This window comes from Dermacentor albipictus, chromosome 10 (genome assembly GCF_038994185.2).
Source record: "Dermacentor albipictus isolate Rhodes 1998 colony chromosome 10, USDA_Dalb.pri_finalv2, whole genome shotgun sequence".
NCBI lineage: Eukaryota > Metazoa > Arthropoda > Arachnida > Ixodida > Ixodidae > Dermacentor > Dermacentor albipictus.
Genome location: NC_091830.1, coordinates 4,429,894 through 4,447,081, shown reverse-complemented (window position 1 = coordinate 4,447,081; position 17,188 = coordinate 4,429,894). Strand labels below are relative to the sequence as shown.

General features: G+C 44.4%; 1 protein-coding gene across 3 annotated transcripts in view; it reads left to right on the top strand.

The window, feature by feature from the left end:
- The window catches only part of LOC139051009 (transmembrane protein 62-like), an 88,585-nt gene that overhangs the window by 26,501 nt on the left and 44,896 nt on the right, over positions 1 to 17,188 (top strand). For all 3 annotated transcript variants that reach the window (XM_070527995.1, XM_070527994.1, XM_070527992.1), the window contains exons 9-11: positions 2,433 to 2,582; positions 4,101 to 4,224; positions 11,296 to 11,377. In XM_070527995.1, coding sequence (XP_070384096.1) covers positions 2,433 to 2,582; positions 4,101 to 4,224; positions 11,296 to 11,377 — 356 coding nt within the window. The remainder of the gene's footprint in view (positions 1 to 2,432; positions 2,583 to 4,100; positions 4,225 to 11,295; positions 11,378 to 17,188) is intronic.

Genomic DNA, 17,188 nt, shown 5'->3' with positions numbered 1-17,188 from the left:
TTAGAGCAGCATCCCATTTATAGTACCGCCCATCGATCTTCAACTTGTCATAAACCAAGGAAATCTTACTTCCAGCCTTTTTTTCGAGTTTTGCACTTTGCCAAAGATGCTTTCGTTTGCACAACGTTTCCGCGCAGTAGTCATTATCGATTCTAATGTTTTTTCCCTTCAGTTTAGATACATTGCTCCAGACCGCTTGCTTTTCTCTATAGTCCTGAAAGTACATTATGACAGGGCGATTAGAAGAACTTTTCCCCAGTCTATGGATTCGAGCTACAGATGAACACTGCACTCCCAATTTAGCAGAAAAGAGATCATCGATAACTTTTCTGCGCAAGTCTGACTCTGATTCAATAGGATCTTCCTTTACGCCAAAAACAATTAAATTTGACCTCCGACTTCTATCTTCTAAATCATCGAGTCTGGCTTGATGCCGTGTAAGTGCATCCTGCACACCATTTAAAGCTATGCTTATGTTGTCAATCCCATCCGTTTTCATCTGTAGATCTTTTATGTTTGCCTCTATCGTATTCAAGCGATCACCAAAGTTCCCCAGTGCCCTTTCCGTTGCCTCTAAACGAGTCCTAATGTCTTTCTGCCCCTCAATGAGTCTCTGAAACATTTCATCAACTGTTGGGCCTGGATTCATTTCTATATCTCCACAAACAAGCAGCATACATGAGCAATAGCAGCTATAGGCACAGCCCAGACATGTGCGTGGGCACGACAGGAGAACAAGAAACCTATTGTCAGATCGTATGGTGCACACATAACTAACCTGTACCAGGAAAAGACGTAGCATTTTGAGCACCTTGCCCGCAGCGCTTTCGCCGTGCCCACTGAAGACGGACGGGTGTGGTGCTGAATTTATAGGGCCAAGGGCTGATGACGTCACGGTCGATGACGTCCGATATCCATGTACCTGTGGCGTCCCCACGGTGACGGCGCTGCCAGATGTGCTATCTTTGGTGACGAATTCTTCAGTTGAAACTTGCTGAAGCTCGGCGATAGTCTGCGAAGATGCATGCGCACTTGACAGCAGCAGGACCTGTGGCGTCCCCACGGTGACGGCGCTGCCAGATGTGCTATCTTTGGTGACGAATTCTTCAGTTGAAACTTGCTGAAGCTCGGCGATAGTCTGCGAAGATGCATGCGCACTTGACAGCAGCAGGACCTGTACCAGGAAAAGACGTAGCATTTTGAGCACCTTGCCCGCAGCGCTTTCGCCGTGCCCACTATGGGGCCTTGCGCCCCATAGCTCGCAGGACCTTTCAGTAAAGTTATTCCATCCATCCATCCATATGCATTCACATTTCACCCACATAATTTGCACTGTACCTTTTTGTTGGCTTCATTATCACTGCAATATTTTTTTGTTATGTGAAAGTTAATTTCTAGCTTTTGAGCCTTGCTATGTGCTATTTATATATGTTCTTAAATTTTCACCATGGGTCTCATATCTGTGTGTATAATACATTCTTAATTGTCTCAGTGTGTCCTAAAGGTGTGTGTACCTGTCATGTTCCATGCATTTATTGGAGGCATTGTCGCTTTATTGCTGTGAATGCCAAAAATGGTGCCAAGTATTCTCTCAAGCTATCAAGTAATGGCTTTTCACCTTGGCCCCTATAACTACGCGTAACCATTATGCCAAGCAAATAAAAAATGAATGAATCAATGAATGGAGGTGGTGTATCTGGCAGTCCTGGGCAGTCAGAAAAAACAAATCGGAGACCCCCAGTGGTCGTGCCTACTTCTGTTTCTTGCCTGTGCACTATCTGCTTACCTGCCAACTCTCCCGATTGATCTGAGAGGCTCCTTAATTTCGACCTATCCTTCAGATTGTGCAGACGTGGCCATAAATCTGAAAAACTGCCCCAACCCCATGTATTTGTGCAGTACAGACGCATCGTAATTGCTGTTATGTGCTAGGCAGCTAACCGAAGTCAGATTGAAATCTAAGCCATTTGTGTGGGCAGTGCAAGCCTAACCCGGTTTGCTTTAGATCGATACATGTGTTGAGGAGTGTGCACGTGGCAAAGCTCTAATATGCATTACATAATGGCCGGGTTCCATAAGCCAGCTTCGCAGCAATACGTACTTGTTATTCGGTGAAGCAAATTAAGAGTAGAAAGGGGCCAGTGTCGTGGGACCTTGTATGCTTTCCTTAATTATACACGTGCGCACTCACCATCTCCAGTCACAGTACAAGCACCGATACATGTAATGACTGTGCTGACAGCCATTCAGAGCAGTTTCTGATGTTGCTGTGGCCCAAGGAATGAAGTCGTGGTCGTTGTCATTGTGCCCCCCCTCCCCCTTCAATTGGTGGATCTCTCAAAATTTCAAGGTCCCTAGCTTAACATGTATGCATCTGCCCCATGTAGAGACACTTCATCTTCTGTCTGCGTGATGCTTTTCCCATTTTACAGGGCACTGGTGTTCTCGCCCGTACCGGTGTCAGAGGTGCGCTGCAGTGTGGACAACAGCCACTGGCAGCCCCTGAAGCAGGTTGCCGAGGGTCCCTTGTGGGTCGCCCCATGGGACACCAAGGAGATCTCACCAGGGCTGCACACCCTTGTGTGAGAAATATTCACTGTGGCTCTAGCACATTTTCAACTGGTGCCTTCACAAATGCAAACCATTCCTTGTAACAGAACTGTTTCTAGTGCAACGACCCACCTCTAGATTATCAGAATAGCCTATGGAAATGCATTATAACACATTTCTTTATTTATTCACCTTTTGCATAGATACAATCCTAGAAGTCACTTTTGACAACTAAAAAAAATTGCATTACGATCTTAACATGAGCTAACAAGGTGTAATCTCCGGGGCCACATCTATAGGTCCATATGAATGATAGCATGGTGGGTGATTTGTTCCAACGATGCAGGCTGTGCTGCTGTACATTTTGGTAACGGATTGTTCATCATGTTAGGCTAAAATCGTCAAACAGGAGGATGATATGCTACACCGAGAGCTAATAGGAATCTACACTGGGCTAGCTGCATATACACAGTCAGGCCACATGGACACACATTGCAATGACGGGTCAATACCCAAGGGCCCTATAGAAGCTCTTTCGCTGTAGATGAATGGCCTTGCACCAGAGCCTTATTTCCCATTGTTGTGCTCCGTCACGCTCCCGTTGCTCCCATACACCTATGCATCCTGCTGTTCAACAGTTGGCTTTCCTGCAAAGCGTAGTCGTCCGGTGGCTGAGCTTACTGCATTTTGTGACTGAAGTGGAAAGTGAAAAAATAGTTATTGCCTTATGCTTGGAAAATTGTTCTGAAACTAAGTCTAGGTGTTTTCTAAGTTTTATAATGTTAATTCTAGAAATAATGAAGAAACTTGCATTATCTGCTGCATTGTGAACTATGAAACCATATGGGTTCTGAAACGTCAATCATTTATAACCCAGGCAACACCTATTGTCATCAACCAGACGGATGGTACCACATCCCACGATTATACCCAGTCATTATGTAATGTGCTATACACATAGACTGACCACGATGCTGTGGTTGCTGGATTGTGAAAAAGAAATCCGTATAAATTCTGAAACATCTAACAATGATTTTTCGCTTCGTCATCAACCTTAATTTTTTGCTTCCCATAACACTCTATTTGGCCGGACGAGCTTCTTCTAAACTCGCCATAAATTTGTGTTATACAGTCTACCCTTACAGTACCAATAAAATTGATTGAATTATACACAAGACTAAAAAAGTGCCAGAACACACCACTGATTCACCTGGCAGTATTAACATGCCCTTTTTTGTTTAATATTTTTCTTTATGAGCAATGTCATCATACCTAGCCTTATTGCAACATGAAATTGGCAAATATTGCTTTGTCGTGATATCACTGTAATGTTGATGATGCCAGGTTCAGCATTTCAACACCAACTTTCGTAGGAAATTAAAAATATCCTATGACCTTCATACTGTCATCCCTTTCATGTGTGAGAAGTGAGTGGTGGAGTTCCTCAACTTCAAAAAAACATAGCAGTAGTACTTCTTAAATGGCTTTTTGATTGCAAATCTTACTGTTCTGAGGAATGAATAAAAGAATAAATGAATGCCAATTCACAGGGTGCAGGCCATGGACCATGAAGGAGTCTGGTCGGAGGCTTATGTGGTGACCTTCTCGGTGGATGGCGCCCTGCCCACCCATGATGTGGCCATGCGCATCCTTCTACAGGGCGGCATCAGAGCGGTGGGTCAATGTTGTTTGAGCCTCACTTTAATTACCATGGAGGAAGGGAAGCTTAGGAGACGCCTTGGCTGGCCCGGCTAGTGTGGCAAAAGGCAAAAGTCAGCTGTCTTAGTAGAGGAACACTGGACTAGTGTTCCAAACTACCACCATTGTCTGTACCTTGACACTGCACTTTGGTAACTACACCACGTTTGCCTGGCTGCGCAGGGCAAGTGAACACAACTACATTGGTGACCATTGTGTGACCATTGGCATTTCCACTATGCACAGAGCTGATAGATTATATTGGATCTATGTGCAATATGCAGCCCATACACACAAAGCTGTCGCTTTGTTGCGAAGTTCTGCATTGCTGGCAATGCAAGCATGATGAGCCAGCACTGTTGAGGTGAGGCATTCTGTTTGGTCCAAAATGAAGGGCGTGACAGAAAGGGTAGAAAGATGACAAGGAGGAGGTTGGCTCACCAATATAGCTAAGGCCTTCACGTCCATCTTCGAGACCCTCTTCTACTTCCGTATCCTTCCTCCGTGAAGGTATACATAGCAGAAGCTCAGTGATACAATCATGCCTGATACTTATTTCGGGATGATAAGAATTTTCAAGAAGCTCCATCGCAAGTTCATTAGCTTGGGATGCTAAATGCGGTGTTAAATTAGATGCATTGCTAAATTTGGAATGTGGCAAACTGCTTTTTGCTTTGTAGTGGATGATAAGACCAATTGAGCAGGCATTTGATTGAGGCCCCGGTAGCACGAAACACTGGCTGTTGTCAGGCCGGCAGCGCCGCCACACCTGTGCACCGGTTGCATTCCTGCTACCAGGGTAACCTACGTCACTGCCTTGACTGCACCAATGTGCGTCCTCTCTGCCGCTTTAAAAAAACGAAAACAATGGGAAAAAAAAACTTTTGCTTTGTGCAGTGTCATGCAACTTTTTGACATTTTCAGGCACCTTGCGACTTTATCAGGAGCCGGCAATCACACGCAACCCAGTCTTGCCGCGTCAGCAAGATTGGCGGCATTCGCTTCCCTGGGTAGCCTTATCTATGTTGTCCACACCTTCCGTTGTCTTCAGCACCCTATGACAATTAGAAACTTTTCTACCTTTGCACTAGTCAGATCACACGATACAAAGTAGCTTCTCCGCTGCAAAGCAAACGAATTCCCTTATGTTGCGCAAATCATGTCCTTATCACCATCAGACAGTAGCTAGGTTTCTGCAACAAAAGAAACTCTAGAAAACCAGGCACATCTTGAAATGTTGGCCATAGAACACGCGAAGTGCACAGCTTGCTGCTGCTGAAATGTCCACAAAACAAGCGTGGCAGTGATTCAAATTCGCATTTACCAATAGAAGTGCCTCCTGCACAACCATGACTGCTGTAATGAACTGTGATGCTAGTTTTCTTTTCTCACACCCGCTTTTGTTACTTTTATTTCTGCATAGAGAAATACAGTGTTTACGGCAGTACCAAGATTGTCTGGCACTGCGCCAACGGAAAGCCACGGTCGCGTGATCAGCGGCACTGTAGCACCTCCCAAAGCCCGATTTTCTTCCCGACTTCAAACGCAACACACTAAAGAGCACAATTTCCTGAAAATCTGCAGTGTGTTTCCTCCATATAGGTCACAATGAGGTAAAAGAAGGCCTTAGGATTGCAAAAAAAAAAAAATTAATTGGATGTCTTGAGCAATTCTGAGTAGAAACTCTGCCGTGTGCCTCCTTAATAACCCTATACTATATTTACGAATTTCGAGTGATACGAGTTTTTGTGCCGTCTTGAGAGATTCATATCACCAAGATTCTACTGTTATTTCAAAATAAGATGAACCATGGGAAATCTGATGCAATCATTTGACAAGTTTTGGAATCAGCAGTGGTGTGTGTATTTTTCTGACTTGACGTGGTCTTGTTGAGAGTGCACTACGGCTTCTATTCTCCTTTGGGGTTCATTTATGTTCCGTGCAAGCCAGGCACGTACCCAGGATTTTTTTTCGGGGGGGGCCCACCACCTCCATCATCATCATCATCATCAGCCTGTTTTATGTCTACTGCAGGACGAAGGCCTCTCCCTGCAATGCGATCACCAATTACCCCTGTCCTGCGCCAACCGATTCCAACTAATGCCCGCGAATTTCCTAATTTCATCGCTCCGTCTAGTCTTTTGTCGTCCTCGATTGCCTTTTCCTTCTCTTGGTAACCATTCTAATGGTTCAACGGTTATCTAACTGGCGCAATACATGACCTACCCAGCTGCATTTTTTCCTCTTGACGTCAATTAGAATATCGTCTATACCCGTTCGCTCTCTGATCCAAACCGCTCTTTCTCTCTCTTAACGTTATGCCTAGCAATCTTCGTTCGATCGCTCTTTGCGCGGTCCTTAACTTGCTCTCAAGTCTCTGCCCCATATGTCAGCACTGGCAAAATGCACTGATTGCACACCTTACTTTTCAATAATAATGGTAAGCTTCCAGTCAGGAGCTGGCAATGTCTGCCGTATGCGATCCAACCTATTTTGATTCTTCTGTGAATTTCCTTCTCATGATCATGGTTGCCTGGGATTAATTGACGTAGGTAAACGTGCTCCTTCACAGTCTCTAGTGGCCGACTGGCGATCCTGATCTCTTGTTCCTTTGTTGTTGTTGTTGTAGCCTGTGGCACGTGTGGCTCCTACCCACGATGGGGGATTGGCCAAGAAATGGGTGGATTATTCCAAAATAATATAGAGCATAAATATCCTAATACGTATGCGAATAGCATTGAATAGAGTTGAATTACCGGCTAAAATAAAATCAGGAAGGTGCTGTTGAATGAGGAATAATCAATTTAAAAGTAATAAAAAAAATAGAATTTAGCAGGGCATTCGTTTAGATCCTGTAAGGAATGTTTGGACAGCGATGCATGCATCCCTGTGGCTGAATCCCAATGTGGACGCCCCGAACGAAAGAATTGCAGGTTCTGTCAAATCCAGGCCAATTCTTCGAAAAAGTATCTCCAACAATGTTTTTCTTAATGCAGCAAAGCGGCGGCAAGATAGAAGAAAGTGCTGTATCGTCTCCACCTTCTCACACACAAAAAAAAACAAAGGGGAGAGGGAACCAAACCCGACCTGTATAAATAGAAATTTAGGAAGGGAATGCGGCAGCGTAATTTGGTGAGGAAGACCTCAAGCATCTTTGTGTAACAAGATTCGCTATGCCAGGGAAATGCCAGGTGTTTATACTCTGGAGAAGCTGTCAAATGTGGGTTTCTGGGTTTCTGTGGATTTCAAATGTGGTTTCTGTCAAATAGGAGTTTCTGTATCCTGATCATTACTGTTTCTAAGGGAGGTATCGTGACTCCTCTTGGTACTGTATACAGGTCAGCTTAGAATTTTTCCGCTGCTTTTACTATATCTTCGAGATTGTTGATGATATTCCCCTTTTTATCTTTTAGTGCATACATCATGGTTTGTCCTATGCCAGGTTTCTTTTTTACTGATTTCAGGCTGCGTTCATTTTTTACGGCTTCTTCAGTGTTTATCATGTTATAGTTTCGAATATCAGTTATTTTCGCCTTGTTGATCAGTTTTGACAGTTCCGCGAATTGCGTAACGCTGTGCGGCCGCCAGTCCCATACAACCGCGTAGAGCGCAGGACTCTGCGATTCTAGACGTACTGCGCTCACCACGAAAGGTTAGAAAAACACCCACATAAGCACAGCAGAGAAGTGGCTACGTGAGGCGGTTCGACCGATAACTGTAGAAGCGTCATTCAAAACAAGTAATTGTTCTTCACTTCCGGCAGCGTTTTCTCTACTTTCTTTTTCAATAAAAAGATGTTGATCCATAAATAGTCTCATAAACAACGCTTAACTTTTTTATTATTCGCTTTTGCTTGCAGTTTGGTTGTTGCCTTGGCTCTCTCCCTTAGTAAATCGCTTAATTTCTCAACTCTTTGCGATTTTTGTTTCCAGTTGCCAATTTTGCACGAAAAGTGCTATACAGTTGGGGAAAAACAGACGAGGTAACAGGCGACAGTCATCTTGCTTATGGGTTTAAGGGTTATTGCAGGGTTTCATGATGGGCGCTCTTTCACATTATTTTATTTCCCACCTTATCTAACCCATATCACGTGTATATGGTTCCGGGCATCTGCCAGCGTCGCGGCGAGCCGTAACTCAAGAAAATAATGAAGCAAAGGGAAAAGTTAAACCCAATTGGCGTTTTCTCCGGCCGTAACTCGTTCCATGAGAGTACAGACCAGCTGAGTAACAGCCGCATCCCTCTCCTGGTCCCAGGATCAGCCTAAACAAAGAAGGTTGAACTAACAAAAGCAACAGCTATGCGCGTGACGGCTGAATAGATGGTTACAACTGAACGCATCTCGAGTTAATCGCGCTGGTGCGGAATCTATGAGAAACCTGTCCTTCACATTACAAGAGGTGCCGATAACTACCGCCGTCTAAAAGGAGTGAAAAAGGCAGCATAATGCTGACCGATGAACAGCTGTCAAGTCTCAACATATCTGGTGGCGCTTTAGACGTGTGTGGAGTGGTGGCGTGGGTGGGGAGGGGGGGGGGGGGGGCTATGCCACTTGATTTCGGGGGGGGCCCGGGCCCCCCCAGGCCCCCCCTGGGTACGTGCCTGGTGCAAGCCTTGCAGTGCTTCACTACAGATGCTTAGTGTTTAACAATCACAAGATGTTGATATTGCCATGTAATTTACAGTGAATTAATAAATCACATTACATTGGAACCCTCATTATACGACTTTCTCGGGACCGCGAGAAAGTGTCATAAAATGTGGGCATCTTAAAGTCCGAACATAAATTATGCCTATCAAAATACTACTTATTTCACGCGACAGATTTATGAGAAACTTCAATGTAAACTACTAATATACTCCTCAGGGCTTGGAAACCGAAATTACCAAAAAGGTAAATGCAGTAAGAATTAATGCTGCAGTACAGGTACCAATCATGCTTTATTTAAACGAGCCCTTACGGCACTCCACTGCCCACTGCCGTGATTCCCGCCAGCCTGTGCGAACTTTAAAAATAGTCGGTAAGCTTCTTTTGAACCTTGTTTGATCCGTGAACCAAGAGCTTTCGTTTGAGTTGGGCAATGTCCAAAAGGAAGTCCTCTGGGGCATCGCGTGAACAGATGAAGTTCCGGATGCCGTCTATGTGCCGTAGCACCTCGGCGAACGTGGTAGGCACAGGCACGGCATCTGTGGTGTCATCATCAGAAAACCTGGAAAACTCAGGGAATTTGGAAATGTCAACTTGGTAGACACCCTGAGATCGCAACGTTGTCGTCGGGCTCCACATTCTCGGTGAAGGTCGTGGTGAGGTTTAAACCTTTGAAATCATCATCGGCGAAGCCTGCATCGGCTTTGAGCGGCATCAAGGTTGTTGTGTCCCCAGCTGAGGAGGCAGTCTCTTGCTTAAAGCCACAGTGCTTGAATGAGTTAGCGATTGTGCTTTGCGACACTGCATTCCACAAACTGGCAATAAAATGCATGGCGTCATAAAATGCATGGCGTCGAGCACAGTGGTAATTTTTTCCAACTCGCTGCGCTCCATAGCTACCAGCCGACGCTGCACTAACCACTTCCTGTACCCTTGCTTGACGCACTTAATGATGCCGGCATCAAGCAGCAGCAGCCGGCTTGTGCAGTTAGACGGAAAAAAAAAAACGACCTTTATGTTCCTCGGGCTGAACGTATCGGGTGGGTGGCACGGTGCGTTGTCCACGAAAAGCAATATTTTCCTTGCCTTAGCGCCCATTTTGTTATCCAGCTGCTGCAAAAAATTGCTGAAGAGCAAAGACGTCGTCCACACCTTTTTGTTGAAGTTGTAGCTGCACGGCAGCGTCTTCAAGTTCTTAAAGCACCGTGGCTTTGCAAACTTTCCAACAACGAGCACGGGCAGCCTCTCGTTACCGTCCTCGTTAGCGCAGAATAGTGTCGTCACACGCTTTTTACTACGCTTGCCACCATGACAGCTGTCACTCTTTTATGCAAGGGTTTTCTCAGGCTGCATAAGGTAAAGAATATCGCTCTCATCGGCGTTGAAAACATCGCAGAGCTTGTATGAGACGAGGCAGGGAAGAAAGCTGCACCGGAGCGAACCGGTCGAGCGGTGTCAAGCACTCCGCATGCGGAGAGGCCGGGAGAGGAAAGAGACCCACAGCACTTTTCTTTCGTCTGCCGTTCCGTCCTGTGCTTTGCGAGGGTCATATAATGCGGGTCAGGCGTAAAATTGCGTCGGATAACCGGGTTTTTTTAATGCATTGCTTCTATGGGGACTTTGCCGGGACTGCACTAATCTGTCATAAAACCCAAGTCGTCACAAAACTGGGGGACGTATAACTGGGGGTTCCACTGTACTTTTATTGCATATGTGCTGCTAAATCGACAATGTTTGGTAGGTAGCATTACCATGGGTAATTATTTATATATTTGGAATGATTTCTTTTTCATTTGTAGTGTTGATATAGCCATCAAAAATATAAAAGTTTGAGTCTTTATGAGGCATAATTGTTGCCATATAACAAATTTGCCATCAAAAAAGAGTTTTAAAATGGTTGCTTGAAGGTTGTTTGAGGCCACCTTGCTGACTGCGAGTAGTTGTGGTCATCGAGGGAACTGTGTTCATGTGTGTCATATATGCATTACACCAAGCATGTCTAATTTGTAAGCAGGTTACATTTTAATAGGGAGCAATGCAAAAGTACTCATGCATCATGCTTTGGGTGTATGTGAATAAATGAATCCCAGGTAGTTAAAATTAATCTTGAGCCCTCCATAATGATGTCCCTCATAACTTGGTGGTACATTACGCCCCATACTTTGTTATCACTGTCAGTGCTTTACCTTACAGACAAAACTGCGGTACCTCATAGAAAAAGAATTATTGTGGATGTGCACCGACTTGGGATACAATATAGCACAAATGTTTGTGAGTGCCTACAACCATATACATCCCATAAATGTTGCAACTGAAAGATTTTGCATTTTGCAAGTACGTGAAGGAGCAGTGATTTAGCATGGATGATATTAATCTGTGGCCACCCTGCGTGTTTGCAGTTGCGGTTCCTGTTTGTCGTGATCATCCTAGCATGTGTGCTGCCACTGTGCTGGATCAAGGCAGTCCAGACGTCAACATGGTGTAAGGAGGCGCTCTCTTTGTGAGCTGTGCTGATGTGACTCGGGCGTGTTCTCTTCCCTAGTTTGCCACCAGCCACACTGTGTTGCACCGGCCTAATGGCATGTGCATGTGCATGTGCAGTTCCTGTTTGTTACATTTGAACTAACAGGAGCATCCTTGCAATTTTTGATGTTTAGAGGACTACTGAGGAGAAGAACTATTTGAGCTGTATTAGTAATTTACCCTCCTGAAATACCAGAAAAGCCACTCTTACCATTTAGGGGACATTGGGTAAGCCACAAATGACGCAAAAGTGAAAGAGTTGTGGTAATGCCACCTTAATGTTCCCGCACCAGCTTGCTGTGACATCATGAGTTCTGAAGCCGTCTGCTCAGGCCTAGTTAACTTTTTATCAGTAAAGATGGACTATACTGTATTAAAAGTGTCAGACTGAAATTCACATCAAAGAAGTTAATTTAATAGTGGCACATACTCACTACCCAGGTTGGCGTGAAAGAATTTGGATACAGGAAAACCTCAACAGTATAACGAAGTCGGTAAAATCGGCAATTTGCATCGTTATATTGCAATATTGTTGTATTGAAAATCAACCTTTTATGCAAATGAGTACAGTCACCAATCGTTTCTTTTTTGCACAAAAAGGGCCCACAGAATTTTCCAAATTATCGAGCAATAGAAAAAAGCAAATTTAAATGAAAAAACAATTCATTTTGATAAATTTCGGAGTCAGCGATGACTGATACGGTTTCATGCCACGTACGTCGGCGCTATCATCTCGGCGGTGCGAATTAAGCTAAGTCCGCCACACTTTCGCGTGCACTCCACCCCTGCGGCTTGTAGCGTCGCCCACACTCTGACAACGCTATCAGGAAATGTGCCAGCAGTGGGGAGTGAATGCTTGTCTACCTCTCGCTCCAATGGGTCACCGAAACTTGAGATTATGCAACCTCCAATACTAAGCATGCGTTAAGACAGCTTAAACCATCGTGCCACGCCGTCTTGGCACGCCCACTCTTTGCACATGTGGCAGATTACAGTAAAAGCTTGTTAATTCACAACTTGTTAATTCGAAATTTCGAATAATTCGAAGTAGCCACCACAGTCCATCTAACAATGTATTCAAAGCAATATGCAACACATCCTGCTAATTCACACTGCAATCCCAACCGCCACCAATATTTCGAACTCCACGCCATCATGGATGGGGAGAGTGCTAGTGCATGGGAGCATGTTGGCGACGCTGGCGTTGCTGTGCAGGTTTCCTTTTTCCATCAGCGGCAATGACGATAACACCATCGCCGCGCGCTGTGTTCTTTGTGTACGAGCAAAAGCGTGCGAGGGTGAGCCGGCGAACGTGGCTCAATCTCGTGTGCACAAGCGAGCCCTCTCCTGTTGTACGCGAGGCACGGGAGTGAGGCGAGTGAGGGGGGGAGGGGACGTTCTTCTGTGGTGGCTGCTGCTCACAGCATGGCCATGCGGGTGCTGTATCTTGAAAGTGATCTGCGATGTGGCCAAAGTTTGCGCCTGCGTGGGCCTGATCTTCAAATAGATCTGCGCTGTTTTCAGAGTGCGCGTAGTGCCGTAGCTTCGTATACGATGCGCATTTTACGTTTCGTTCGCATTGAAGTGAGAGCTGTACAAAGGTCAATTCACTCGCTGCTAATGCTGTGTTTCCTCACTCCAGTATTTTTCAACGAGTTTCTGCGGTCATCGAGCGAGATGTGTTCATGCTTACCTGTGCGCCCATGACACCATGCTTCTTAATTTAGTTAGTAGGCAAGTGTTTACAAGTTTTTATATGGCTGATAAAACTACTATCCTTACTTCATATAGCTATCTGTTTGCTTTTCAGGCGAAACTGCCATCTTTTTTATCTACGTGCCAGTTAGCGCTATGAACGCGTGGATGTAGCAAGAGCCATCTCAACATCGGGCACATTGGACCACGTTGGCCGCGTCTGGTTACACTGCCTGTGCCAGTGATTCGAAGTATATACATGGTTGTTCATGCCAACGTGACATAGCGTGTGTGCGTGCATGCTCACGCCATGTCGGACTATATACGCCCCTTGACCGAGTGATTTTTTTCTCTGACTTTCATTTGTTGAAATTTTATATCATTCAAATTTTCATAGCATCCTTGTGGAATTTGAATTAGCTTTTACTGTGCCTCTAAAGCAGGGTGCGCGGCTGCGTGTGCGCTCAGCCTCATTTACAGCCAGGCGCAGTTACGGCTGAGATGCGCGCCAACTTCCCGCTGCTCCACCCCCATGCCCTTGTCTCCTTGTGTATACTTCAGTTTCAGTTTATTGTTTTTTAAATACAATGAATTGGTAACAGACAATATACAGACGACTATGATCCCATTATTGCGAGCTTGCTCGCCTCCCCTCTTTCCCTTTGCTCGCGCGGGAAGGGAGCACGCATGAAGCCACCATTTTTCTTGTCTCACCCTTGTACACTTTCACTCGCACCTAAAGCTCACAGTGCGCGTGGCGCAATAGGATCTTATCGCACTTGTACTTTATACGGAACACGATGCGGCTCCACTTCCGCGGTTGCTCTTGTCACGCAGTGCGCAGATTGAGAGGTGCATTTGAAAGCAACCGCTTGTAGTTCAGTCATTTGATCATGGGCATCTGCAGAAGTTTCCATTTATTTTCTCAGCATTCTTTTGCAGTAGCACTGAAATTTCATTATAATGAAATAGCATACAAAACAATTTGTTATGTTGAGCTTCTATATATATGGTGTTCCATGGACAAGAGGTTATGAAAAGTTAAATACTTTGTTAACTAGAGAATTTAGTTATATTCGTTATATCGTTATATCAAGTTTTAACTCTACAAACATACCACGAACTTGAGGTTTCTGAAGAATGCAGATTGCATTAAAACATGTCTGACAGTTGGTTTCAAACCATTTCTCCCAGCACAACAGCCCAATGCACTACTCATTAGATGATGGGCTACTCAGTGACCCAAGTTGATGTGAAAAAGGTTAAATATGGAAAAGGTTAAATATGGACACAGACAGAAAACCCAAAGGTAGGGTGAAGTCCCTAAAGAATGCTAATGGCATTAATATACCTTCCTGACTGCAGGAAATGAATAGTGCAGATACTTTGTAAGAACAGAGAGATTAATTCAACTGCTTGGGGTTTTGATGGTTAGTGGTAGATGACAGGTGTGTGGGGTATGTGTTGCCCCATGATGAAAGCGTAGTAAGTCGATTTCAGAATTTGCTGCTGGAAACAATGCCTTGTTTGGATGTGTGCACAGGTAACCAAAAGCAGCCATAATTCTAATTGATTTCACTTGAGTACTGTAAATTCATAGAGGCATGACACACTTATTTATATGAAGTTCATGAATTATTGTAGGCATTTCTTAGTAGAAATGAAATAACGTAAAGCTTGTTTTAGCAGGTTTCATATTTTGTAAGTTATTATTACACCATGAAACAATATTTATGACATCAGCATTAAGCCACGCTACGTGACTGTTTACGTTTATTAATTGCCATGAAATATGGTTGTGTCGTCAGCCAAACGGATGCAGTTAGAATAGTTAATAAATGATGGTATGTCATTGATGTAAATAAGAAACATGAGAGGGCCCTTAAATTGATTCTTGCAAAATGCCCTAGTATCTGTTTTTGTCAAAGATGAAACATCTGCTTACCTGACAACTTGAGCTCAGTTGGTAAAGTAGCTTTGTAAAAGAGCGCTCAAAGGGGCTTTGAGCCACCTTTTATCGTAGTGGAGAAAGGCATTTGAAGTGAAAATAGGCTATTTCAGATATAGTTTGCCACAAAAAGTACTTCAATGTGTTCAGCAGAAGAGGAGTTATTCACAGTCAAACAACCACCTCCGCTGTGCTCACGTTCTTTTTTCAATGCCTTGCACTGCAAAGGCGCAATGGCGTGGGCCCACAACGCTCCGCCTTCACAATGTCACCATGGCGCACAGCTCAAATTTCATTTTGGATGTTAACGTACACGCCACGACTTCCGCCTTTGGTTCCTATGCCGCACTAAGCATAAGCCAAACGCGGTTGCCCTCAGCGAGCTGCAGTACGTTTAGCCAGTGGACCCGTGACAGGACCTCGTGGCAACCACGGTATCCATGCAGTGTATCCATCTACAGCTTGATGTCAGCTACCGGCCAATAGCAGCAGTCTAAGGGAATGGTGAAATAAAGTGTCCAATGATGAAATAAGGCACCTAGAAGAGAGTGAGGACAGGGCCTTCTGTTGAAAAGAGAGCGTTTGAGAGAAAGGTTACTTTGCAATCTGCTTGCAAGCTCCACGCACCGCGTACGACAGCAAAACTTAGCTGAGATGTTCACAACAATGTGTGCTACCCGCGGACTGTGTTATTTCACCAAGCCCAAGGGGTAGAGGGCCCCTTTAAGTAGGCCCTCAAATTACTAGGTATTCAAATTTTGCCTACACATAGGTGCGGTTAATGGTGTCAGAAAGCTTTATTTAATTCATGAATACAGCTTATTATTAAAAAATTCTTTTATGCTATCAGTAAATTTTATCAGGGCTAACTCTGTTGATAAATGTGTAAAAATTGAATTTTTGGTTTGTTTAATGGTTCATTTTTGTTTGTGCAGAAGTGAAACAAATGACATGGATAATGGCAAATGCTCTTTTGGTGTGGTCCTCGCATTCCTATCTGTCAAAAGTATAAAACTTTCTGCAAACTAATAAAGCGCGAAAATGTACTGGTTTGTCAGAGATGCTGAAAGGGTTACTGATTAGTTTTTTAATTATTTTACAAGAAACATGGTGGAATGATTGTCAGGTGATAATTAGACAAAATCTTTTAATCTCTTTTCAACAGAGGTATTGCTTGTTCTTTAGATATAGGTGTAAGCCATGTTCTATCATAGCAGTGACAGATGGCACCACCATTCTGTCATGGCAAGATTGACTTTTTAGTGGTGTTGGTTGCTACATATGACACGCACTTCAGCAAGTAATTAAACGAGGAAGTAATGCTCACAAATGTGATTTTAGCCACATAATGCCAAATACATCATATTTGCAACCTTGAAAGGCTGATTTAAGCAGTAATGGAAAAGCCTAAGTAGGGTTCTTGATAGGCTGGAGCCAAGATTTAGTTATGGATAGCATAGCAAACCAATTAATAATTCATCACTATACGGATATGCAGAACTTTATTAAAAGCATCCTAAGAAGTGCTGCACCTTAGGGCGATACCACAGGCCGCTCCTACGTGGGGGACAAACCTAACCGCCTCATTGCAGGCTCTCGGGACAGCCCAGAGCTGACAATGGTATTCTGAGCTCTTGATGGCCGAGTTCCAATTCTGTTCAGTGATGTCCTGATCCTCTCGTAACGAGGGACACCACCAGAACATGTGATCTAAATTGCATGTCCCCCCGCATCTCGCACACTGTGAGCTAAAAACATCCGGGAATAAACAGTGCATGAAGGCCAGACTAGGATAAGAGCTAGTCTGAAGCATCCTAAGGGTTATAGCCTGAGGTCTTGTGAGCTTTTTATGTGGTAGAGGAATGATTCTACTTTGCAGATAGAAATGTTGAGTGAATTTATTAAAGGTGAACAGAGTGTCCCAGAACTCATGGACATTGGACTGTGACAAGGCTCTTCCTCGCACGCGGAGAGTTAGTACGCGTGCCTGGGAGTGGGCAATGTCATTGAGGTTGATGAGCGTGTCCAGATATGCCAGGGCATATGGTGCTCCTGTTCGATGATTTTAGCATAGCACGACGAAAAATCCATTACCGAAATGTATGGCAGCACAGCCTGCATTGTTG